At 44.3% G+C, this 25556-nt stretch overlaps 1 protein-coding gene across 1 annotated transcript; it reads left to right on the plus strand.

Moving 5' to 3' along the window:
* Positions 1 to 8882: 8882 nt before the first annotated feature.
* SEC11C (SEC11 homolog C, signal peptidase complex subunit) lies at positions 8883 to 23901 on the plus strand. Its single transcript, XM_060029152.1, has 6 exons — positions 8883 to 9113; positions 16259 to 16368; positions 18391 to 18540; positions 20715 to 20834; positions 22801 to 22858; positions 23701 to 23901. The coding sequence occupies exons 1-6, from the start codon at positions 9027 to 9029 to the stop codon at positions 23752 to 23754; spliced, it is 579 nt and encodes a 192-aa protein (XP_059885135.1). The 5' UTR covers positions 8883 to 9026; the 3' UTR covers positions 23755 to 23901.
* Positions 23902 to 25556: the final 1655 nt, after the last annotated feature.

The raw sequence follows: 25556 nt of genomic DNA on the forward strand, positions 1-25556 counted from the left end.
GATAGTTCTGATGCGCACTCAAGTTTAAGCACCAGCAAAGCCATATTTAAATGGTTTGTTCATGGGTGCAAAGCCAGATGAAGCTGGAAGTAAATGACAGAGAAAACGAAAGTGAGAATATAAAAAAAGAATCAAAGCAGAGAAGAGAAACATTTTCAAGCAAGTGTAGAGGAAGAGAGCTCCCTGCCTGGGTGTGTGAGAAACGATAGGTTGCACCTGCTCTAGAACATTGTCAGCAGTTGAATATCTATCCAGAGCTTTCCACCCTGCTATGGCAAATGTATCCGGCTAAAAACAACTCTTGGGTTAGTGACCTTTTATTCAGCTAACATTAGTCCTCTCATGGCCTCCAATGCACACAGTGAAATTGGAGAACTGATGAAAATCTTTAAAGTCTACTAAACACCAAAGCCTTCCCAAACACTGTGTGCTTTTCAGGGTGAGTTGCTTTTTATTGGGATTTCAGATTATTGAAAGGTTATCTGCCTCCTGTTCCTATAGGGATTTAAATAAAACAAAAGAGAGGAGCACATGCTGTGATATGTGATGTGTGCTTTCTTCCCTCCACTGGCCGGGCCTGGCTGACTGCCGCTGTGGACAGTCAGGGGGAAGATTCCGAAGCGCTTCCCGAAAGGAAGCTGCTTCCCGATCAGCAGCTCCCCGCACCTGGAATGAGAACGTTCACCGGCGTGAAGTGATACCTTCCAGGTCTTTGCGGCTCTCGCTGCCAGAGGGGCGTGTGGCTGCCTTGTGCCTCAGTTTCTTTTTCTGGAAAGTGACCACTTTGGGGTGTTCCTACCCCAGACAGCCACTGTGCCCCTTCTGTTCATCTTTATTCCTTTTCTCTCCTCTCATTACTATCTGGCCCTTTTCTGTTTGACAGCTATCCCTACTCCTTGAGTTTCTCTCCTGGATCCAGCAAATGGAGTTTTTTCTTCCACTTGTAATTTCCTCTTTTTCTCCATTCTCATTTCTATCTCACTCTAATTCCTGCCTCATTCTTCCCACTGATCTTGTCACCTTTTCCATCTTTGTGAGAGAGACTGTGCTGTTTTGTTTTGTTTTTTGCGGTACGCGGGCCTCTCACTGTTGTGGCCTCTCCCGTTGTGGAGCACAGGCTCCGGACGCGCAGCCTCAGCGGCCATGGCTCACGGGCCCAGCCGCTCCGCGGCATGTGGGATCTTCCCGGACCGGGGCATGAACCCGTGTCCCCTGCATCGGCAGGCGGACTCTCAACAACTGTGCCACCAGGGAAGCCCTATGTCCTACTTTTTAAATCTGTTCCTTTGTTCCCCAAGGTCTGTCCTTGTCCCATCATAGACAGCCAAAGATGAGTTACCCACTTAGGGGGATAAGAGACTGAGGTGAGTTAGTTTCAAAATCTGAGACTAAGGTGGTGAATTCTTGACTTCTAAGATCAAAGTTACCATTCCGATGTAAAACCAAAAAGTTATGAAGGGGGATGCTATCTAGCGTAATCAATTTTTCTTTGAAGCCCCTTCAGAATTCTAAGTGAGAGAATGGGGAGGAAAGTTTAGAGGAGAATCAGTAGAGATTACAAAGGGCTGTCTTTGCATCTACCCCCTTCCATCTGAGTCCTGAAGGTGGAGCAACGTTAGATATATGCTTTTTCTAAGATGGAGAATTCCAGAGCAGAAGTGCCTCACCTGGATACCCACTTGGGCGTCAGAAGCACTCAGGAAGTTAGCCAAGAAAGACCAAAAGAGAGCGAACTGTGGACCCAAAGAAGCCTGGGGCTTGAGGTGACACACATGCATATGAAGCCCGGAGGCCACGACGGGCACTTCAGTGGGAGCAGTGAGGACAGAAGCCAATGACTCATCAGTGGAAGAGGTCACATCTAAGGGCTGGATGAGACAGACTACATTTCCAAAGATGCTAGAACAGGTGTGAGACAGATCAAGAGGGAGAAGCAGATGCAAACAACGGCTCCTGAAACTCAGGGTATGCGTCCCTTACCTCAGTTGCCATCTGGGGAAGCAATGAAGTGGGTAGGAGAGAATGTTTCAAAAATGTCAAAGTGACCTAGTTTTAAAACACAAAGTGACTACATTAAGTTTCTGCAAACCAGGAAGAAAGGGGCTTCACTATAACTTCTCTAAGTTATAGGAATATAGATTTTTATTCTCCGGCAGCCATGACTGTGAGACTTACCACTTGCCATAGAACATTGGAGGTCACAACTTTGTTTCTATAGATGAGGAAACTGTGTCCCAAGGAGAAAGATGGGTGATTCATGGTGACACTGCTATGTGTGGGCACAGCCAGGAGGACAGCCCGGAACTCCTGAGTCTTATTCCAGGGTACCCAGCATCACAGAGGGTTGCTTCCTGTGTCTATCAAACTCTTGCAGAACGTATCAGCCTCACAGATGTAGCAAATGTAAGAAAACATCTCTCTAAAATAGAACATACAGTTAAGCTTAGAAGCCAAATTTCACTGTCTCATGATGGTCAAGTAACAGGGGACATAAATCAAAATGAGCATTTTTGGTTAATGAATGTCATCTTCCTCCCTCCCTCCCTCCCTCTTTCTCTCCCTCTTGCTCTCTCTCTCTCTCCCTCCCCCTCCCCACCCTCTCTCCTTCCTACTCCTGACACATTTCTTAGCATACAATTCCTCAAGGCTGGTTGTAACAACCTTAAATCACAGGGAGGCGTTCAGAAGACTCAGCTGGGATACAAGAGGGTGGCAGTTTGAGAAGTGTATTTTGACAGGAGCGCTTAGGCATCCGAGGGGGAGAGAGATTGAGGAGGGGGAGAGGCAGCCCAGATTTCCACCTTCTGATGATGACATCCCTGGGTAACAGTGCAGTCCTTCTGAGCCATATCCTTCCACAGATGCAGAATGCAGTGAAGGCAGAGTGCAGCTCAGAAAGCTGGTGTCTGGTACCATGAACCAGGTGCAGCTGACTCAGATCTGAGATGATGAGACTCATTCCTACCCAGCCAGGCTCCAGTGTTCCTGCCGGGGTTGACAAGATTCCAAGTCATCTGTCAGATGTCTTCCTGTTTGTCTTCCATTTGAGTCCCATTTCTCTCCGTGAAGCACAAGTAGAGCCGAGATTCCTCAGTGTTCGTGGTGCAGGGCTGACGCTGGTTTCCAACACCATTGGTCTGTAGGTGGCAACTTGAACTTACGAACTGAAAGTTGAAACTCCCACCTGGAACTATGTCTGCTCATGCAGTCCTGGGGGGTTTCAAAGGGCAGAAAAGAGCAGAGGACAGGCTGCACCACCCAGAGTACCTGTTTGGATCTGTCAGACCTAGAGAATTTAGGAGCTGTTCAATAATGTTTCAATAGAGGCTTGATGGTTGTCCAGTCTTTCGGAGGGGATGCCCCCTGTGGGTTGAAATTTGACCCAGATGGATTCTGAATCCCTTTGAAGTATTAGAGGTTGTGATTCTAAATGGAGCAGTTGGTCAATAGCTGGGTGATTAAGGCTCCAAAATCACCCATGGCTGAAGCACACAGAGTATTTTGTTTGAAACGTAGGACCTTTCTGTGACTGTAGAGTCACACCAAGAATTGCCTCGGGGCTCCACTTTACTTTGGGTTGACAAGATGTCAATATCTGACCATTATGTTAAATATAATTCCTTAAAGCCCAGTACAACAATCTAAGTGTTTTGCCCCCTCCAAGTTCAGCTAATAGTGTGACACTGAAAAGTCATCTCTCTCTCTGAGCCTTATGCTCGCCATCGAAGAGGGAAAAGGCTTTCAAGTGTGTGATTTCTATGGTCTCTTCCAAACTGGACAGCCCACGACTGTCTAAAATCTCTATTGTATGGAATTAGAAATCAGCCTTTCTGGAATGAATTCAAAATTTTAAATGTTCATACTTTTTGGCTCAGTAATTCAGTTTCTAGGCATTTTATCTTATAGAACGAGCAAGACACACACATATACATATACACTCACTGCAGCATAAATTAAAAACAAATGAACAAGGGAGAAGAGACTGGGGTTGGAAGACTACGCTTCAAGCTCAGGGCAGGAAACTTCTCCCATCTTGTTAGTTCCCATTCCCACTTGAGAATCTATTGCTGCTGCACCTACCTATCCTTGTAGTTCGGGTGGGTCATAAAATACCTAGGACGTGATGGAAAATTCGGGCTGCATGGTCGACTGATGTACCCCAGTTGGGCTTTCAGGATCTTCGGAGGACCAATACAGAAGTTGTTTCTCAAGAGGAGAGTAGGTATCTATGGGAGTTCCCTGAGTGTCCAGTGGTTAGGACTTGACGCTTTCACTGACGTGGCTGGGCCTCAGTCCCTGGTTGGGGAACGCACAAGCCGAGGGGCATTGCCAAAATAATAATAATAAGAATAGGTGTCTACAGAGGAGGGCATACATTAACTCCAAAATCCTAGAAGTCTGCTCTGTGATGCTCTTTTGGTGCGTTCTGGAGTTTTCAAAGAGCATTCTTATTTGCCACAACACTTTGATATTGTGTTATAACCCTTTATTATTGTATCTGTTGGCTCATACAATCTAAGTGGTAGAGCAGCTTACACTGGAGCTGAAGTTGCTGCAAAATCTTCTCTTGTCATGGTTCCCTCTTAAAACTGGCAGCCTTATGGTCACTTTGTAGGTGGGGCAACATAACACACTCAAAGGGGTCTGCGTTGACTCCAAATTCTAAAAATACCCCCCAGTGTTGTTCTCTTTATTCATGGTAATTGTTTAGATGTGCAGCAACTGGTCTTTCACCTTGAAAGGGATATCTCAACACGATCCAGACTATTGAACTTCCAGAAACTTCACTAAGATGGCAAAAGTGAACATTTTTTTTCTCATTCCCTCTAGGGAGTGAGGCAACATGCAAGGCACCAAAAGTACTTACTACCTCCTTGGAGTTCCCTGGTGGTCCTGTGGTTAGGATTCTGAGCTTTCACTACCATGGCCTGGGGCCTGGGTTCAATCCCTGGTGGGGGAACTGAGATCCCACAACCTGCATGGTGCAGCCGAAAAAAAAAGGTACTTATACCACATGTTCATCAGCTCCAGCCAGTGTAATTTGATCAATGTAATGGAACAATGTGATGTTTTTCAGAGTGTCATGGTGTGTCAAGAGTGTCAAGATCTCTGGAAACAACATTATGGCAGAGAGTAGGAAAGTTGACATAATTCCAAGGCAAGACTATGAAGGTATACTGATGGCCTTGCCAGGTAAAAGCAAATTGCATATGGTGGTCCTTACAAATTGGCATGGAAAAAAGACTTATTTAGGACAATAGCTGCATACCAAGTGCCAGGGGCTGTGTTGATTTGCTCATGGAAAAAGTGTGGGATAGCGGCTACAATTGGAGTCACCACCTGATTAAGTTTATAGTAGTCCATAGCCATTCTCCAAGATCCATGCAACTTCTTTTTTTTTCTTTTCTTTTCTTTTTTCTTTTTTTTTTTTAAAACTTTTCTCTTGTTCTGCATGCAACTTCTGCACAGGCTGAACATGTGAGTTAATGGAGATGTGATGGATATCACCATCCCTGCATCTTGTAATCCTTTAATGGTGGCCTGGATCACTGTAACTCCCCCAGGGATGGGATTTTGCTTCTGGCTTAGTATCTTGGTAGGGAAGGGACAATCTTTTGGCTTTTACTTAGCTCTTCCTACGATAATGGCCCTTACTGGATCAGAGAGAGAACGTGGGGATTCTTAGATTGGGGAAGTATATCTTTTCCAAATACACATCCAAGAACTGAGGAAATGGACCACAGGTGAGTCCATACACCAACAAGTTCCACTGTGAGTCAAATTTGAGCTAAGACTTAGTCTATCACCTGATCACTATAAGCTCCTACTTTGACTTGTGGGCACAGTCACATTTTAGGTCTCTAGGAATATAAAGTCAATTCAGAGACAATGTAGAGTGATCTCCCAAAGACCTGGGTATTTCCTCTTCCTCAGTGTGCAGTCACTCCTGTATATAGCCGTAGGTCCTAGGCAAAGAGTTAAGATATATGCCACCTGATCGTGGAGAAGTTCTCTGAGGTGTGACAGACTGGGGCTGGGAAGGAGGAAGCTGGTACTGAGGAGACTCCCTGGGAAGCTACACCCTGGAGTGCTACTTACACTTGCTAGGGAACCATCCTTTGTGGCGCTGAGGAGACTTGTTGGAGGCTGAGGATCGCTGGGTGTCTCACATGCCACTGGAACAAATGTATAATGGCATGTGTCCATTATACATCAGTATAGCATCAGACAAAGTAGTTTCACTGCCCTCTGTGCTCTGCCTATTCATTGTCCCCACTAACCCCTGGCAACCATCGATCTTTTTCCTGTCTCCATAGTTTTGACTTTTCCAGAATGTCATATAGTGGGAATCATATCATAGGTAGCCTTTTCAAATTGGCTTCTTTCACTTAGTAGAATGCATTTAAGTTTCCTTCATATCTTTTCATGTCTTGGTAGCTCATCTCTTTTTAGCATTGAATAATATTCCACTGTCTGGATGTATCACAGTTTGTTTCTCCATTTGACCACTGAAGGATATCTTGGTTGCTTCTTAGTTTTGACAATTATGAGTAAAGCTGTTATAAACATTCATGGGCAGGTTTTGCGTGGACATAGGTTTTCAACTCTTTTGGGTAAATACCAAGGAGCATGATTGCTGGATCTTATAGTTAAGACTATGTAAGAAATTAACAAACTGTCTTCCAAAGTGACTATAACCAATGCAGTTTTTAGTTTATGGATAAGGAAAAGGGTTCATGGAAGTTAATCAACTAGTCCAAGATTGGAAGGTACCTGGGGATTTCCACTTAATGTCGTTCTGCTTTGCTCCTTACCCAGTGCTCAACATATGCAGGAGCATGGAGGCAAAGTCTGAAGGATGTGCCCTAAGGATATTGGATGGGTAAAACCTGGGCACCACGTTTGTTGGTCACAGCGAATGTGAATTCTCACCCTTCTCCCGCAAATCTGCTCTGCCTATAGCTTTCTTTGCCTCAGTTGAGGGCAACTCTATCCTTCCAGTTCCTCAGGCTAAAAACCCTGGAGTCAGCCTTAACTTCTTTTCTTCTCTCATACTCTGTATCTATTCTTTCAAAAAATCCTGAGGACTCTACCTTCAAAATATATCCAGAATCTGAACACATCTAAATACTTTCATTTCTACCATCTTGGTTCCAGCAGCTGTTAGTGCTGGTTTTAATGATCACCCTATCTTCCTGATTGACTGATGACAATTGTATATTATACATCTGATGTTTGGAAAATTTTTATGCAGATTAGCTTCTGGCTCCATACCTCTCAAACCTTGTTTCTTTTCTATTATCCACATACTTCCAAGGCCAGGTGCTGTAGGAGACCCTCATATCAGGATACCACCTCTAGTGCAACTTCCTGCCACGATGTCAGGTGAATTGGTACAGCGGGTGGTAGTATTCCTAGAAGCCATTCCTACAAAAGGATGACAGGAAATAGCCATGAACCACAGAAATATATCTACTAAACCCAAACTAAATGTATCTCCAACTCAACCTCTCCTTAGCTGGATCCTCAAAATGTTCCTTGTCCCTCCAGCATGAAGGGAAGTATGATGGAGGGGAAGTTGGAATGCAAAGAAATGGGAATCAACCAATAGCGATTCAAATATCTTGTTTTTTTAATATTTAAAAAAATATTTATTTATTTATTTGGCTGCACCGGGTCTTGGTTGTGGCACATGGGATCTTCGTTGCCGTGTGGGACCTAGTTCCCAGCATGTGGGACCTAGTTCCCAGATCAGGGATCAAACCCGGGCCCCCTGCACTAGGAGCGTGGAGTCTTAACCACTGGACCACCGGGGAAGTCCCAAATATCTTGCTTTTTAAACTCTTACAAAACCATATGACCATTTTTCTTCAAGGCTTCAGAAGGGGCCTCTGCAAGTGAAGTGTCCCGAAGTGTACGTTTCAGTAGCTTCCTGGTAAGTCAACTTGTGGGTTATTTTAAATTGCCACCTGCTCCCTTCCCGCAGAGCTTCTCCTCTCTCTTATCTGCTTTTCCTACTTCCATAGCACCACCGCTCCTTAAGTACTGTATAACTTATTTATTATGTTTCCCGCTGCTAGATGTTCATTGTTTCTTGCGTCTAGAATAGGGCTAGGTGCATAGTAGATGCTCCAAAAAATTTGCGAATAAATGAATGAAATAAATAATGCATAAATGAGTGAGTGAATAAACTAAATATAATCTAGGATCAGGATTACCATAATCCAGTATTTGGAAATTTAAAAATTTGAGTTCTATTCCAGACTCTGCCACTTTACCTTGACCATGTCATTTAACCTTTCTGGGCTTCTGTTTCCTCGTGCATAAAATTAATTGGCTATTTTTTCATTCAGTTAACATCCGTTGCGACACAGCTATGATCAGAGGATACATCATTGTATTCTCTTGTTTCCTTGCTTTCAAATCCTGTTACTCTTGCAGAGCGCGGAACTCGGAGGCTTCAAAATTCCCGCCTCTTCCAGGCCCCGCCCACCCGCCAAGCCCCTGTGTAGACTCCTCCCCTAGTCCGCACAGCCTGCCCCCTTGCAGAAGCCCCGCCTTCCCTAGTCGCAGTCATCCAATGGCCTAGATACACGGCTAGGTGAATACCGAGGGCTTTAGGTGTCCTCCTGGCGCCTGACCAGAGTCTTGGGGAATTCGGTTGCTCTTGAGCAGTCACTTCCCCGAGCTGGCCGAGCCATATGCAGCATCACCAGCTCCCCGAGGTTCCCTCGCAAGGGTCAGACGAGGCTCCCGAGCCCGGTCGCCCCAGTCTCTGGGAGCCCTGGGTCTTCACTGGACGAGGCTCTCGGCGCGCGGAATTCTGGGAGTGGTAGTTTTCTTCCTCCTGGTTCCTTCCAGGTACACTGGTGGCTAAGACTCGCAGGACTACGATTCCCAGACGCCCGAGCGAGTCTCAGGTCACGTGGCCGGCAAGGCCGTTGGGCGGGGGCCTGGCCGGTGCTCCGCAGCTGTCTGTGACACCCGGAGCCCGCGGGCCGCTTCGGCCCCCCAGAGAGCCCGGCATGGTACGCGCGGGTGCCGTGGGGTCGCATCTTCCTGCGTCCGGCTTGGACATCTTTGGGGATCTGAGGAAGATGAACAAGCGCCAGGTAACGGAGTCCCGCGTGGGGGGCGCGTCCGGAAGCCGCGACTGGCTGAGACAGCGGGGAGTCGGAGCTCCCCGGATGGAGTTCCCGCAAGGACAGCGCCCCGGGACTGGGGCCGGTGGCGACCCGAGGCTCCCGCCCTGGGCTCTCGGAGGCCCTGGGTTCAAATCCGCACAGACCCACGTGTGGGCACTTAATTGCACTGACAAAAGCGCAATTAGGGGAGCGTAGCCCGGAAGGGGAAGAGAATAGGAACCCCGTCCTTTGGAGGTCGTGTGGTTGAGAAAGCGGGGAGAGATGACTCTACCGCGAGTGACAGCCTTCTGCACGTATTTGAAGGGCCATCCCGTGGAAAAGGGAACAGATTTCTCGGGGGGGTTTCTGAGGCCTGAGGTCCTGAAGGAGGCTGCCCGCGGATGGAAGTGGCAGAAAAGCAGGCAAAAGGGGAGAACTTCCTAGCGATGGGAGCTGTCCAGTAATGCCTCCCGACGCGGTTTCTTCCCATCCCGGGGAGTGTTTTCCCGGCCAGGCTTTGGGACTAAATAAAACTCCTCGTGCGGGAGAGCTCACTGGTGGTGCTCCATCATTGTGGACTGAATCAGTGTTCCAAAAGGGATTCCAGATGTCTTCTCTAACTTCATTCTTGGATTCCGTGGTCTGGCAGCACCTTGAATATCGGAGGCAGCTAGCGTGGGGTCTTTGGGCGACTGGAGTTGATTTCTCACCCCTCTGGGAGAGGGCCTCGGAAGAAGACTTCCTTTATGCCTCTCCTTAGCCCGACCCCCGACCCCGTCCCCCTCTCTCTTTCTTTTTTCCGAGTAGAATTTCAGACTAGTGCAGTAGCGTGGGGGAATTTGGTGACTTGAATCTCATGAACTGTGTTGAGAACCTGGTTGCTTCTAGGTGTGCATGTCAGTTGAGCTCCTGGGAATTTCTGTGATTAAGATGAGTTGTGGCAGAGATTATCACTATCTGGAAAAACCAACAGCTAATGCCCTGAACATTGATGTGGTTTACAAGAAAATCCTCCAGGAAGTAGAGCTTTACTTAAAAAAAATCTAGACTTAATTGGGTAGGTTTTAAAAATGTCTCTAAAATTGGTACCGATTACCGACTGCAGACTATCAATGAACGCCTTCTGGTGAATCTGTCAATCGCTAAGCCAGTTTGCCTTTTGAAAGCTCTGTATATTCCCACTCTCAGTGATAAGGCCCGTTAGTAGCTGGTTGCATTGTCTGTATTTTGCTAGTCTTCTAATTAAAATTCAGAAGCTCAAATCTGCTGCCTCCTTGTCCTTTTTGTTTTTTTTTTTTTTAAAGCTTTGTCCTTTTGCTTTTTTCTTTTTCCCTCCACAATAGCATCCTGTGACACCTTGTCAGGCATGCTCGCTCCACCAGTCTTGGAAGAGGGACCTCCTTTTTCTGCTGCCCTTGCTTACAGTTAATTAAGGAAAGAGCCACATGCAAAAACAAGGACTCTTTGTTTCTGCAGTGAGAGAGAGAGGAAGAAAAACAGCCACTGGCATTTCTGCTGCTCTGTCAGCCACAATATCTGGTCTGAAACGTTTGTTTAAAACCCGTAGACATTGGCTATTTCATCTTTGCTTGACAAAGACTGTGAGCTTGCTTCTAAACTCTGCTGGGATGATTAAGTGCCAAGCATACAGAGTTGGTAGGCAAAGATGAACAATAAGAAAAGGCACCAGTGAAATGTGGGGTGTATATTTCCAATCAGCTTGTCAGTAGTTCCATCAAAATTACATTTTCTAGATTCCAGGATTTCAGTCCTAGACTTAGATACTAGGTCCCTTAAAGATAGGGTGCTGGAAGGGTGATGTGTGGTTTTGCAGTTAGCTTGATTGTTAGGTTTCTATATAATTGGCTATCTCTTGAGCAAATAAATGTCTTGCTCAGAGAAGTTTTTTTTTTAGGAATTGATTTTATTTCCTCTCAAAGAATTTTTCAAGCATAGAAAATCATACTGGAAAATATATTCTCAGTACGTGGTCTTTATTAGATAAGTGGCAATATTGTATAATTTTCTTTTATCAGGGTGGAGCCCGATGGTTTGAAAACGTGTATAAAGATGGCAGTCTCTATAGAAAACCATGCCTTGGGGCTTTCCTAATCAGAGCTGCAGTTCATAATGCAACAGCAGTTCTTTACTAAATCCTTTAGGTCAAGCAGAGCAGGTGGTGAAGTTTTTGAACGTGAACGCCAGTGAACAACTTCTGCTTCAGGCTGATGTGGCTAGCAAGGCTGATTTTACTTTAAGCAACCGTTTAACATATTATAGCCCAACACTTGAACAATGTCCGTTTAGCACTCCAGTTTCCTTTTTTGCTCTCCTGGGAATTTAATTTAATTTGATAATTTGCTATTGACACTTGAGCCAAGGAGTTAAAAAAATGGTATGTAACTTTAATTTTGAATTACATTTATTATCCTATTTTCATTTATTACATCGAAATATGTTATTTTAATGCACCTTTTGTCCCCACTTTTGTAACCTTCACGATTACCTCAAATTACATACTTGCACACAGTTGTAATTTTAGCAAGAGACAGTTTTGAGCTTTGCTTTTCTTTTCCTTCCTATCATATCAGAATGTTTTCATGTTTTGTCACACTCTTCAAAATGATTATTTTAACGGCCTCTATCTTGTCAAATTGCTCTTCCTTTAAATACTTCCCTACCCCCTCCCAGATTTTGAAATTAATCTATGCTCATCATAGGAATTTTAAAGACTAGAGAGTAGTTTAAAGTAGTTTAAATAAGACAGTCCCATCATTCATAATTCCACCATGCTAAGATAGACTCTTAGCATCTTGGGGGATCTCCTTGTGTTTGCTTTATAAACTGTTAAACAGTTTGGGGAGATCCTACTGCAGCCTACATTTTTCACTCAATATGTCTTGAGTGTTTCGTCCTGCCATTAAAGTTCTTTATTCATTGTTTCGAATAGTGCAGTAATTTGCCGTTATTTACTCAGTCATTTCTCTGTTGTTGCTCATTTATTTCCCTTTCCCTTTAAAAATAAGACTGTGATAAGTATCTTTGGGCCGTAATTCCCTATCTGCCTTTAGGTTTAAACTGGTTTAAACTGAATTCCTAGAAGTAGGGTTACTGGGCCAAGAGCAACCTCTTGATACTAATGCTTGACACTAAATTGCTTTCAGAATGGTTATATCAACTTGCATCCCCGCCACTGGAATATATGCTTGCCACGCTCTGAGTATTAGCATTAAAACACACACACACGCACACACACACACACACACACACACACAAATAAACAAAAAACCTTTACATTTACTAGGCCGAAAAGGGGCAAGGGGGAGGCAGGATTTGGTTTAAACACTTTGTGTTTATTCGCCACTTATGTTTCTTCTTTGGAATATTAATAGTTTTAAGCTTGTACTTCTTTTTTGTTGTTGCGATTTTAGTGTTTTTCTTACTACTAGTTTATATGTGCCCACCGTGTATTTCTCACTATTTATTCAACAAACTGAATACTTACTTTTTCCCAGGCCTGTGTTGAACATTGGGGACACAGCTGTGAACAAGGCTGAAATGATCCTTGCCTTTGTGGAACTTACAGTTTAGTGTGAAAGATGCATTAAATAATTATATGCATAATTATCAAGGTGATGGATGGTATAAAGAAATACAGGATGCAGTGAGAATATATAGCAGGAGGACACAGGCTGGTCTATAGCAGAGGTTGGCAAACTCCAGCCCACTGCCCGTTTTTATAAATAAAGTTTTATTGGAATTCGGCCATGTTCATTCTTTTACGTATTGTCTGTAGCTGCCTTCCCACTACAATGGTAGAGTTGAGTCATTTCAACAGAGATGATAAGGCCCATAAACCTAAAATATGTATTACCTGGCCCTTTACAGAAAAAGTTTGCTAACTCCTGGTCTAATAGGTCAGGGAGGGCTTCCCTTGGGAACTGATGTTTAAAGTAGGACTTAAAGGTGAGTGAGTGTTAGGTGTGCTAAGGAGAGCCTCTGGGCCACGACAGTAGCCGGTGAAGGTCCTGGAGTGGAAAGGAGCGTGTGCTTTCTGAATCACTGACAGAGCCCGCCAGTGGAGCTGGAGTGCAGTGAGCTTTACTAGCTGACACTGGAGAGGAGAGGCCATATATCAGACAGGGACTTAGAGATCATATTCACGCATGGAGTGTGGGGTGCAATCAAAGAGCCTTATGCAGGGCATAGAGATGAGCCGATGACCAGAGGTGCATTTGAAAACCAGTGCTGAGTGTAGCGTGGAGCACGCGTCGGAAGATGCACGCGTGGACATCGGGAGCCTGCTTAGGAGGCGCTCGCAGTGTCCGACGGGCTGTGCTGGTGACTTAGATGAGCGTGGTGGCAATGGGAATAGAAGGAACTGAACAAATGCCAGACATATTTAGAAGATAGAGAGGATAGAACAAATGGGTGGGGGGTGACTGCAGACAGCTGGGTGGATGGGAATGCCATGTATTGAGATGAGATCACGAGCACTGAAGCCTTTTTGCAGAAGCTAAGTTCAGTTTTGACCGTGTTGGGTTGGTGCTGCCTTTACAGACATCCGAGTGAGACTGTCAGGGAGGCAGTTGGAAATCTCAGTATTGGGAGCAGTTAGCATGATGGTGCCAGTGCCGGCATTTGAAGGTCCAGTTAGAGGAGGAACTGGCAGGAAGATTAGAAAGAAAGTGGTCGGAGGGTGGACAGTGTGCTATCCTGGAAGCCAGGGGCGGAGAGCTTGTAGAAGTGATCATCTGTGTTGACAGCTGCCAAAAGGTCAGCAAGGTGAGGACTGACAGTTGTCCGTTGGATTTAGTGAGCATGTGACTGGGTGTGTAGGCTGAGGGGTGACTGTAGATGGAGAGGAAGAGGAGAAACCTGGGGTAGAAGCTCCTGAGGTTTGGCTGTGAAGAGAGAGTGTAGAAGCCTTACGGAGGATGTGAGGTGGAAGGAGGACTGAAGGTGGGAGAGACTGAAGCCCAGGGGAGGGAGAAGGTGTAGAACAGTGGTCCAGCCTCTGTGCATCAGGACCACCTGCGAGCCGTTTGAGAAACAGGGATGCCAGCACCCCTCCCCTCCCATTGGTTCCATCGGTCTTGGATGGAGACCAGGTGTACCGTGTTCCAAAGGCTCTCCAGGTGATTCTAACGTGCAGCCAAGGTTGCCAACCAATGGTAGAGAACAGCGGTTCTCACACTGTGGTCCCTGGACCAGCAGCTTCAGGGTCACCTGGGAACTTGTTTGAAATGCAAATTCTCAGGCCCCACGTGGGGATGCTAGTGCACACTGAAGTTTGAGAACCGCTGCTGTAAAGGCTGGTCTACACTTTCAAAGTCAGAAGCGTGTAAATCCACCTGCCACATGCCTCCTGGGCCTTCCTGAGTGTCTTCAGCCCCCATTTCTCCAGGCCTTGTGCATTTTTAAGACTATTTAAAACTATATTTAAACTGTGCTTAAAACTGCATTTTAAACTGTATTCGATCCTCAAAAAGAGTCCATAACCCTGCATTCTGTCTCAGTTAAAATTATATTTGGATATTTGAGGAAAACAGTACTGTCCGGAGCCATGTGATCTGAGTCCTAGCTGGAAAGCTAGCAGGTAGTTAAGACAGGACCTAACCTACCTAATCTCACTTGCTCTGAAACACCACTAAAACTGTATATAGTAAAGGGATTTTAAAAAGTCATCAGTTACTCCAAGATAGGAAGCCCAGAAAGGGAAACAAGAGCAATCAAATACTAGAAGCTGGAAAACAGAAGAGTGGCAACTGACAGCTGGAACCAGCAGTGGGGGGACGTGGAGGAATAAGTCTCCACTGCTTACGCTGCAGATGCCGCCAAGACTCAAGGGCTGGCAGTCCCAGGTGTCTCCAGAATGCGCGGGAGGGGTGAGGGGAGGTGGGGCTCAAATGAATGAGCTGGGCAGAAATGCTGAGACGCAGTTAGAGCCCAAGCTGTCCTCTCCGACTCTACTCAGAGGTTTCCCCTCGCGGGTAGAGGTCTGGAAGCTTCTTCTTTGGAGGGGTAGACAGAAGGTCTTGGAGTAAGGCGGCTGCCAGGCCTCATGGGGGCTGCACGCTGCATGCTGAGGGTGGAGAGACGGAGGTGGGTGGTGGAGGCCCCTGGAGGGCCGGAGTCCGGCCGTGTAGGTGAACACACAGGCCAGAAGAGCAGGCTCACGCGCCCGGGGGGAGGGGCTACTTGAGCTAGAGACGTGGTGGGGGATTGAGTAGTTTCAGGGCCAGGTATGCCGCTGAGAGTGGACGGTTCAGGTGGAGGGAGAGGGTCATTGGAGGCGAGGAGGCCCAGGAATTGAGACACCAGAGTGTTGGGTGGGCCATCCACGCTCTTCAGATCACCCAGAGCAAGTGCAGGAGGCCATCCACGCTCTTCAGATCACCCAGAGCAAGTGTGGCACCCGAGGCAGGTGCCACAGTCGGAGCCGTCCTGGGGCATAGTGAGGGCGGGCAGCCCTGTGGGCCCTCTGTGGTCTCCGGTGGAGCGAGGGCGGCTTAAAACTAGATGCGGACTCGGTGGCCTTCCTGCCGTGTTCTTAACCAAATGTTTGATGCTCATCATTTAAAACATTTATGAAAACCCTAAACATCTAGGTGTTTCCAGTTTCTGTTCACTTTTGAATTGTAATTTCCGATGCAGAATAACCTTGTGTAGGACAGAGTGCTGGAAGACTAGGATTCTGCACCCTCATTCGGGACCCTTCTGGCCGTGGGGCTGAGGAGTGTTCTGGGTGAGCTGTGGGCATGTCGGGGCTCTCAGGTTAGACCTCCGCCCTCTGCACTAGAGCGGGAGGCCGAGCCATAGAACCTGAGTGGTGGGTCCCCTCAGGGTTGAAGGTTCTGGGGGATTCTGGAGAGGTAAGAGTCGTACAGAGGCCTTAACAAAGCAGGTCCCACAGATTACTCTGGTTTTTAATTTTTTTCCTTTTCTCTCACGGAAGGAGAGAAGATACATGGGCATTCCATGGTCAGAAGTTGAAATTCTACCTAATTTTGTAGCTTGTGTGAACTAGTTTCATGTCCTAAAATAAAAGCTTTTTTTTTTTAAAACAAGCTTTGGGTTAGTGAATATTCTGTCACCGGTTCTTACTTTTGGTTTGGCCTTTTTCATTCCAGCTCTATTACCAGGTCTTAAACTTTGCCATGATTGTGTCTTCTGCGCTTATGATCTGGAAAGGCCTGATCGTCCTCACTGGCAGCGAGAGTCCCATCGTGGTGGTGCTGAGGTGGGTCCTGCCAGCCGTCCTACTGCTGCCCAGGACCCAGGAGCAGCGTGGACAACCCAAACTCGGTGTTTTAATTGGATAAAGTTTTAGAGTTTTCTTTCTTGATACCTGTTTTGAGAAGGTTTCTTTTTTTTTTGGCTTTGTTGAAAAATCTTTTTCAGTAGACAGTTGAGGCCTTTCATCATGTTGATGCTTGTGGTCCAGTGCAATGTGATTCACTTTCATGTTTTAATCCATGTTAAATGACATTTTAATAAGATAGTAATAATGCATTATTTGTGTACACATTGATTTTTAAACATAACTAATTTAAAACTCTTACTTGGTTCTCTTTGTCCTGCATGGGCAGGGAGTCTGTGCCCAGCATGGTGTCTGGTGTTTGCTTAGGTTTCTTCAGCAGCGCTGTGGTAGCTGACTCTTCTCTTCTCAAGACTCTCAAGACTTTTACTCTTAGAAAGCACAGCGTATTCATCTTAGAACAGTTTATACTTTAACTTCCCAGAGCCATGAAGTCATCCAAGGGGAAAAACTTAACAATCAACTTGAAATTAAATAGCGTGTTTGTGAGCCCTTAGGTGCTTGGAGATGCTCTGCTCACGGTGCCTTAGATCGCTGAGTCTCCCTGCAGTGGGAGTGGAGCCCTGTTGTTCCACGGGGAGCAGCGGGCTGGAGCAGTGACGCGGGCCGGGTCACCGCTGGCCAGAGCGGGAGAACCAGCACGCAGGCTTCTTGGCCCCCAAGCCAGTGCCCTTTCCCTCCTCTGGGCCCCGCTGTCACGTGATGGGGCAACAGCTCTGGCCCGGGCTTCACCAGGCCACCCTTCTGTGGCTGGCCAAGGGGCCTGCTTCTAGAGATGTAGCATTTTCATAAACTTAGGAGCCTGAGGATGGCATGGTTCACACACAGAGCTGAGGGGGCCTCTAATTCACTGGTGTTTACACTGTGCTCCAGGGGTGCCCTAGGGTCCAGGTGGATGGGTTAGGAGGGAAAAGGTGACCAAGCTCACGGACTATAGACACCTTAGCCTTGCTTCGGTTGTGACAGCTCCACTTTTATGTACTTTATGTGACTATATTTTACCTGGTAAGATTTCATTTGAAGGAAGGATTTTAAGGCTTTTGAAAAAAAGAAAAAGTTAAGCCCCTCAAATTGAGATGGGCCCAACAAATATGGAAGCTGAGGTCCAACAAGGCCTAGTCGCCCGCATCTCACAGTTACTTTCGGCAGAGCCAGAACTCGGTCCGAGGTGTTCCAGCCCTTCTTCAATCACACAGACACACTGGCGTGCAGAGATTATTGTGAAATTGCAGTACATGGGGACTTTTTTTTTTTTTTTAAAGCATCCTTTACAATTCTAAAGCAATTTGGCTTGTCAGTATAAACTGTTGACATCATGAGGGATGTGTGACCTTGGGGAACACTGACCTTGGGGGAATCCCTGGCCCTTGAGGAAAGCAAGAGTAAGTTGTTATTAGTGAAACATTTCAAAGGACTGCCTTCCTAATGGGGCACGATAATGACTCTTGCTGCCAAACTTCAGCGTACTCATCCTGCCTCTGAGACTTGTTCAGGGAGTTTTTTTTTTTAAAACTGCTGTCCTTGTTATCACAGACTGAGATGGTTTTCTAGAAACTTCTTCCCACTGCATGTCTTCAGGAATTTTGTCAAAGGAGTAAAGATGAAGCAGTAGGTGAAGAAATTATCCTAAGCATTTTAGCCATCATTGGCTTTTACTTCGAAGAGTCCACATTTTTCTTAGTTCTTTTTCTACCTAATACAAACTGCAGAGCCACCCGCTAGTGCCCTTTTCATACTCAAATCCAAGAAGAAATCGCTCCCTTTCTCACCATTATCACCTTGAGCCATCAGAAGGAAATTGCTGTGGTTTGTTTTATATCAGAGACCTGCTTGACTGTTGATGAAAGCGGATATTCTAAGTGGTATGTTTGTTGTATTCTTTATGGGTTGAAATATTCACCTGGTGTGAACATAATTCTGATGTGACTTTGTGTTTCTTTCCAGTGGCAGCATGGAGCCCGCCTTTCACAGGGGCGACCTTCTGTTCCTAACAAATTTCCGAGAAGACCCGATTAGAGCTGGTGAAATCGTTGTTTTTAAAGTCGAAGGCCGAGACATTCCAATAGTTCACAGAGTAATCAAAGTTCATGAAAAGTAAAGAGGCTTTACTTCTCTTTGGTTTTGTTTTGTAGACACAACTGTGGACAGTTTGAATGGTTGATTAGAAAGTAGCAGAAACACTGGATTATGTTCCTAGTTTTGCCATTTAGTAATTGGGTGACTTTGAACCTGCTACTTAACTGAGTCTGTAAGATGGGAATAATACTTTACCCACAGTAACTCACAGGGTGATTATGTGAATGAAATGAACTGATGTTTACTAAAGCACTTGAAAAACGAATTGCTGCACAGTGTACACTGGAATGTATTCTTGCAGAATATTAGCTATTTGAAGGAGTCTCAAAGAAAATCAAATCTCATGGTAATTGAGGATAATTTTCGTAAGAGAATTATCTTCTGAAATGCAGAAAGCTACCTGTTTCTCAGTGTCACTTTGGACAAACTGGCATTCTCAGCAGTAATATTAGCCCTGGATGAATAAAAATTCCTTTCCCCATCTCTTCCCATGATTTGATCATTGCATATCCTGCATTAATTCTCCCCACCACAGATGGCTTTGCCTTTTCCTTAAATGCCAGTGATGACTTATTAAAACACTTCTTGGGAACCAGAAACAATGACTTCTAGCTCAAACGTATTAAGTTTCCATGAGAGAGTACAGTCACGTGATTAGCGAAAACGTTACATACGTGGTTATTCATTTACCTTTATGCAGCTTAGTATAGCATTTTACCTGCATGAGTTATGGGATTAAAGTTAGGTATATATATTTGTATTTTTTAAATAATGGAGCATTGCTCATTCTCTGTGTGTGTGTGTGTGTGTGTGTGTGTTTGTGTTTGTGTGTCTAACTATTTGTACATTTCTGGTATGAGATTCTTATTCCATTCACTGCTTCCAGGTATTCCCCAAAGATGTTTGATACTAAAAATATTCACTTCATTTTACTCTAAACATTAGAATGATGTTTCAGTTTGTGTTAAAACACTGGTATTGCACTAACATTACCTTGTTAGTAGTACTTGTTAACTTACTGATGAAGAAATACGCTCAGTCATGATGCGACAGAACTCTCACCTGATTTTAAAACAATGTCCAAAGATGGGAAATTGTGCATTTCCTGTAGAGCTGCACTAGCCAATGAGTTCGCCACCCGCAATATATGGTTACTGAGCACTTGAAATGTAACTAGTGTGAAATATACACCAGGTTTCAAAGACTTAGTACCAAAAAAGACAGAGACTGTCTCAATAATAATTTTAGATTGATTATATGTTGAAGGAATACTTTTGATATATTGAGTTAAATAAAATATATTATTAAAATAAAAAAAAACAAAGATGAGAAATTGTTCAAAGTTAAGGAAATAATGATGCTTTGCTTTCGTGAATTGTGAGAGATGGCCCGGGTTTTTCTACTCTTAATTTATTTTATAACCATGGCTACAAATCCGCTCGCTCTTTTGGGCGTGGTTTCAAATCTTTGTGGGCTTTTAATATTTTATCAGATTATTTAGTGCATTTTCTCATTTGTCTTATTGAAAAAAGACCCTCTTTATAGCTCTATAAGGCTATAATATTGTGTTTCTAGTATCAAGGCTGTGTAAGCACCAGTTTACAATGTTACAATGAATCCCCCCTGTCTCTTTAACACAGTGGTTTTACGCCGTTTGTAATTCCTGTTTGTTTGCAAACTGGATTGTAATCCACTTTGCACAGTGGTGAAGGAAATAAGGCATTAACACATCCCACATTTGGTAAGGAAAAATAAGCTTGAGGAGAGCTAAGAGCACATTTGTGTTTGAATTACCTTGTGCTCAAATCTGTGTAATCTGGGACCAAGTTCATGTGTCGAGTGAAGAGGAATATAATCTGTGTTAACCAGTTGGTCTGTGGGGATGAAGAATGGATGGAAACAGATGCTGGAGCTAAGCATTGCCTTCCTGGTGCCCTTGTGCTTCGCCATGCTTTTTGGTTATCAGGGTAACTTAAGTGTTTTAGAATTTAAGTCTACAAAATTGTCATTAGATTTGTGCTTTAGTTGAATGGTTGTCTGCCAGCAAGCATCTTAGACCAAGAAAGATCAAGTTATCTTTGACTGCTTTTCTCAGTGCCCAAATCTGCCTGTGAAGTGTTGGCCAAGCTAATACTTTTCTAACGATGCTGTGCTGAAAATAATTTTTGAAAGGACATTGTTTTGCTTTCCAGAGATAATGGAGACATCAAATTTCTGACTAAAGGAGATAATAATGAAGTTGACGATAGAGGCTTGTACAAAGAAGGCCAGAACTGGCTCGAAAAGAAGGATGTGGTGGGGAGAGCCAGAGGGTGAGTGAGGATTAACTTTTAAGTTATACAGAAGATTCAGAAACCAGAAAAATATTTAGAAACAAAGAAACCAAGGTTAATAGAATGATACATTACAAAGATTATACGTCAGGAGAGTTGTAAGCAGTTATTCTTTGTACTGTAAAGACTAAACAAAATTCAGAACTTCCTAAGGACCTGAAATCTAAAGCTGAATGCAAGTATGCTATCTGTATCATGGGTTTAATTCTATTTTTGAAATAAATCCTCACCTAGAGATTATTTATAGATTTTAAATAACAATTATAAGAAATCCTTTCAGAAATAACTACTGTGTAACACTGTGATGAATATTCTAGGTATTCCTTGTACCTATATAGATGTGTGTATGCATATATAATTTTACATAGAAGAGTTTTATTTTTTCACCCAAGAGAAGGTTGCACATAGCTTTCTGTGTCAAATCTACACCTATATCTTTTTTTTTTTTTTTTTTTTTTGCGGTACGCGGGCCTCTCACTGTTGTGGCCTCTCCCGTTGTGGAGCACAGGCTCCGGACGCACAGGCTCAGCGGCCATGGCTCACGGGTCCAGCCGCTCCGCGGCATGTGGGATCTTCCCGGACTGGGGCACGAACCCATGTCCCCTGCCTTGGCAGGCGGACTCTCAACCACTGCGCCACCAGGGAAGCCCTACACCTATCTTTTTAAACGACTGCATAATGTTCCTCTGAGAATCATAACTGATTTCACTAGTCCTCTTTTGGTCAACATTTAGATTATCTCCTGGTTTTTACTACTAAGAAAAGTTCTGTGATAAAATTTTTAATACCCACCTTTGCATAATTGTTCCAGCCATGAGTTCTGCTTCTGATTGACACAGCAGAGAGTCTGTCCTGTTATTAAATACCAAAAGAGATTCTCCCCATCTCTTGGTGACCCTTTTTATATTTAACCCTTTCTAGAAATGTCTCCTTTCATTGAAATCCTACCAGCTGTGTAAGGCTGGAGAACACCGGTGACCATTTTCTAAGATGCAGCTTTATTCATCAGCTCGTAGCTTAAGGCCTCTTTCGACCCCTTTCCTCCCTCTGCTCACCTTTTAACCATTTCTCCTCTGTTGCAATAATCCCACCTGGATATCTGCAGGGAGATGACAGAGACCTGCAGCTGGTCAGTCCTGTATTTCTAGACACTCTGGTGAGAGGCTGTGTATAAGTGAGAGGTTGATGCCACTGATTTTCAAGCAGACTGGAGGGTACTAAGGGAGTGTTACCTTGTTTCCTATCAGTGACATGATGGACACTTGGGTCAAACTGATTCCATATTGACATTAATTTTGTCAGCATGATCATTGGCTGGTTTATCCTGGCTTATCCGCTCTGGGATCATAATCATGTTTGGGTATAAATTACGGGATTCACATTTGTGTCCACTGCCCAACCGACTTCTTTGTTACATCTGAAAAGTGCTGTGCAATGAAAATGATGAGGATTCCTTCAGTTACAAACTATTGGGTTGCCAAAAAGTTTGTTCAGGTTTTCCCGTAAGATTTAAACCCGAACGAACTTTTTGGCCAATCCAGTAATTATTCATGTGCTTTCAAAGCTCTCTCGCACAGCAGTTTATATATAGGCTATCTGAATCTTACATCTCTACTAAGAAAAATTAAGAACTCGATTTGCCCTTTCTGTTGTACAAGTGGCTCTACTAATTATTTTCATTCTGTTAGGGTGACATGCAGCAAGTGAAGACAAGTAGCATCTCTAGATCCTAATTTGCCTTCTTAAAAAGTTGTCCTGGCTGTTAGCGCTAATGCTTTTTACTCATAAAACCTTCTGAGACAGGAGTGAATATTGTTTTATGGCCCCAATCAGTGTTGTTCCCAAGGAAGACGTTTTCCTATGCTGATTTATAGTGTTTTCAAGTATTGCTATCATTATATTACAAACACTTTTTACACTTCTGGCTTTTTATCCCACAATTTAGGTTTTTACCATATGTTGGTATGGTCACCATAATAATGAACGACTATCCAAAATTCAAGGTAGGAATTTATGTGTACGTCTTTATTTTTTAAGAAAATACTGGCGCTTTTATACATGCAACTGTAAAGATGCAGTCTGTTAAGAATGTTCTGCTAGCTAATTCTTCTGCAGAGTATTTGTAGTTAATGACAAATTAATATACTCATTTTAATTATGTTTTAAATTATTGAAATTAATTATTGAAAGTAAGTACTTCCACCTTTTATGTTTATATAGTGTGTTCTAAAATGGCACCTATATAGTTTTTGCTTTTTATTATGGAAATCTTTAAACATATGAAAAAAGTTGTACAATAAGCCCAGTAATGCTTATCTCCCAACTTCAACAAAAATAGTATCCATAAGTATATATATATATATTTTTTGCGGTACGCGGGCCTCTCACTGTTGTGGCCTCTCCCCTTGCGGAGCACAGGCTCCGGACGCGCAGGCTCAGCGGCCATGGCTCACAGGTCCAGCCGCTCCATGGCATGTGGGATCCTCCCGGACCGGGGCATGAACCCGTGTCCCCTGCATCGGCAGGCGGACTCTCAACCGCTGCGCCACCAGGGAAGCCCCCATATGTTTTTTTAATCACTTGAAGCACAGTGGGAAACCTACACATGAATGAGTAGCACATTAGCAGTGTTTGTTGGGTGTGTGATCCTTGGCCCATCAATATATTTGGGGGTTTTAACTGTTACGTGTTATTGAACAGCTCATTTCGAGAACAAAGCATGTGGAAGAGGTCATCTTTTGATCCTGTCCTCAGTCCAGTATTGACCAGACTTTATCTGAATACATTTATAGACCAAATTTGTTCGTAGTCCTCACGGTAATTTTCCGCTGTGTTTTCTTTGCAGTACGCTCTTTTGGCTGTAATGGGTGCATATGTGTTACTAAAACGTGAATCCTAAAATGAAGGGCAATTCCTGGGACCAGACAGAAATAAATTCTGTTGAAAAAGAGAAAAGCTGATATATTTGCAATGTTCCACTTTCTGTATAAAAGGAAACAATGTGGAGACGTTTTTGTCTTGTTTGAATAAACGATTCATCAGTGAAGATTGTTTTCTTTTGTGGACTCTGATTTGAGTGTGCTCAGTCTCTCTGCTTCTCGTGGTGATCATTCTAAACCAAGCGTGAGGGTCTGCAGCACTTCAAGAATCAGGCAGGCCGTCTCTGGGCCTGGCCTGCTAGTGGGATAATGTATAGTCCAAACGTGATATAGTTGTAACACCTGAGTTTCAAAAATAAAATTCTTCTCATAGCATTTCCACGAGAAACAGACAGGCCCTTAAAAGAAAATGATTTCTTATTTATTGAAGTGTAGTCTGATAAACGAATAAAACCTAAAACCTTTTTAGAAGGAAAGGTGTAATCTGCTTTGTTCTTGTGGCCTGGTGTATCTTGAGATGGTTGGATAAATTATTTGAAAAGTGTCTGATAAATTATGACAACAGTGCGTACTCCTTTGACAAACTGCTCGAAGCACAGAAGGGTAGAAGGGCTGTGTCCTTTGTCCCCTCAGTCTCCCTCTCCACTTTCCAGGGATCTCCACTGTTACAGTTCAGTTTCGTTATCTTTGCACTGTACACAGTCCTGAATATAAAATAGTCCCTCGTTAAACCTCTTTCAGACCCTCGTGTCCCAGCTGCTGCCTTAGGTGCTAGGGATACCGAGTCCCAGCCTGGATGGAGGTTCCAGTGTAGTAGAAGGAACAGGTGATAAACTGACGTGTGATTTCAGGAGGGACAGTTGCTGTGGGAAAGAAGCAGATAGAGGGTGCTTTTCACATGGGTCAGGGGAGACCTCTGAGGAGGGGACGTAGAGCAGAGTTAAAAGAAACGAGAGGAGGGGGCTTTCCTGGTGGTCCAGTGGTTAAGACTCTGTGCTTCCACTACAGGGGGCAAGGGTGGGGCAAGGGTTTGGCAAGGGTTCAATCCCTGGTTGGGGAACTAAGGGCCAAAGAAAAAAGAAAAAAATAGAAACACTCCCAGGGAACACTGGTGCTGCTGGTGCCCGGACCACACTGCAAAGTGTTAAGGGAATAAAAAGGAGGCCAGTGGTATTTTCAGATACTCTCTTCAGTTTTGCCAAAACGTTCTCTCTTCACCGAACAATACGATGTTGACATCCTTTTCAGTCAGAACTTAGAAATCTACCTCATTCTTTCAGGTTTGTTCATTTCTGATCTAACAATTTAGAATCCTGCCTGGTCGCTTAACCACCCATGGGCCTTGAGCATAACTTCCCTCAACCTCAACTGGAAGATGAGAACTACTCTCACCTCCCTGCATGTCCCCAGGAACTAGTAGATGATTCCTTAGCCCAATGCTGCCCACGTACGCAGTTTGCACTCAGTACATGTCACCCGTGGTTACGTGTGTTTTCCTCTTCGGCATAACCTGTGCCTTCACACACCTGTACAGTCACTTTGTGACTGAGCTGTGATTTGGGGACGACCAGCAGGTGTGATCCGTGGCAGGCAGCCTGCCCTTTAATCCTTAATCTCTGCTAAAATAGGCTATTGCAACAATAATGGACCTCATCCTGTTGAAATCAGTGAAGTGAAAGAAAAATTTACAGGATGCTTTCTAAAAACATTATTCTCTGGTGCCCTTTAATAAACTCTTTTTTAAGAAAAGTAGGTTTTTCGTCCCTGAACTAAAGGTGGAATTTCAAAATGTTGGGTCAAAACTTTATTATTTTATCATCTT

Source organism: Delphinus delphis, chromosome 13 (assembly GCF_949987515.2).
Source record: "Delphinus delphis chromosome 13, mDelDel1.2, whole genome shotgun sequence".
Lineage (NCBI taxonomy): Eukaryota > Metazoa > Chordata > Mammalia > Artiodactyla > Delphinidae > Delphinus > Delphinus delphis.

Coding starts and splice junctions, on each gene's coding strand:
- SEC11C (XM_060029152.1), top strand. CDS start 9,027: ATGGTACGCGCGGGTGCCGTGGGGTCGCATCTTCCTGCGTCCGGCTTG. Junction 16,369..18,390: donor CCCATCGTGGTGGTGCTGAG/GTGGGTCCTGCC, acceptor GTTTCTTTCCAG/TGGCAGCATGGAGCCCGCCT. Junction 18,541..20,714: donor GTAATCAAAGTTCATGAAAA/GTAAAGAGGCTT, acceptor TTTGCTTTCCAG/AGATAATGGAGACATCAAAT.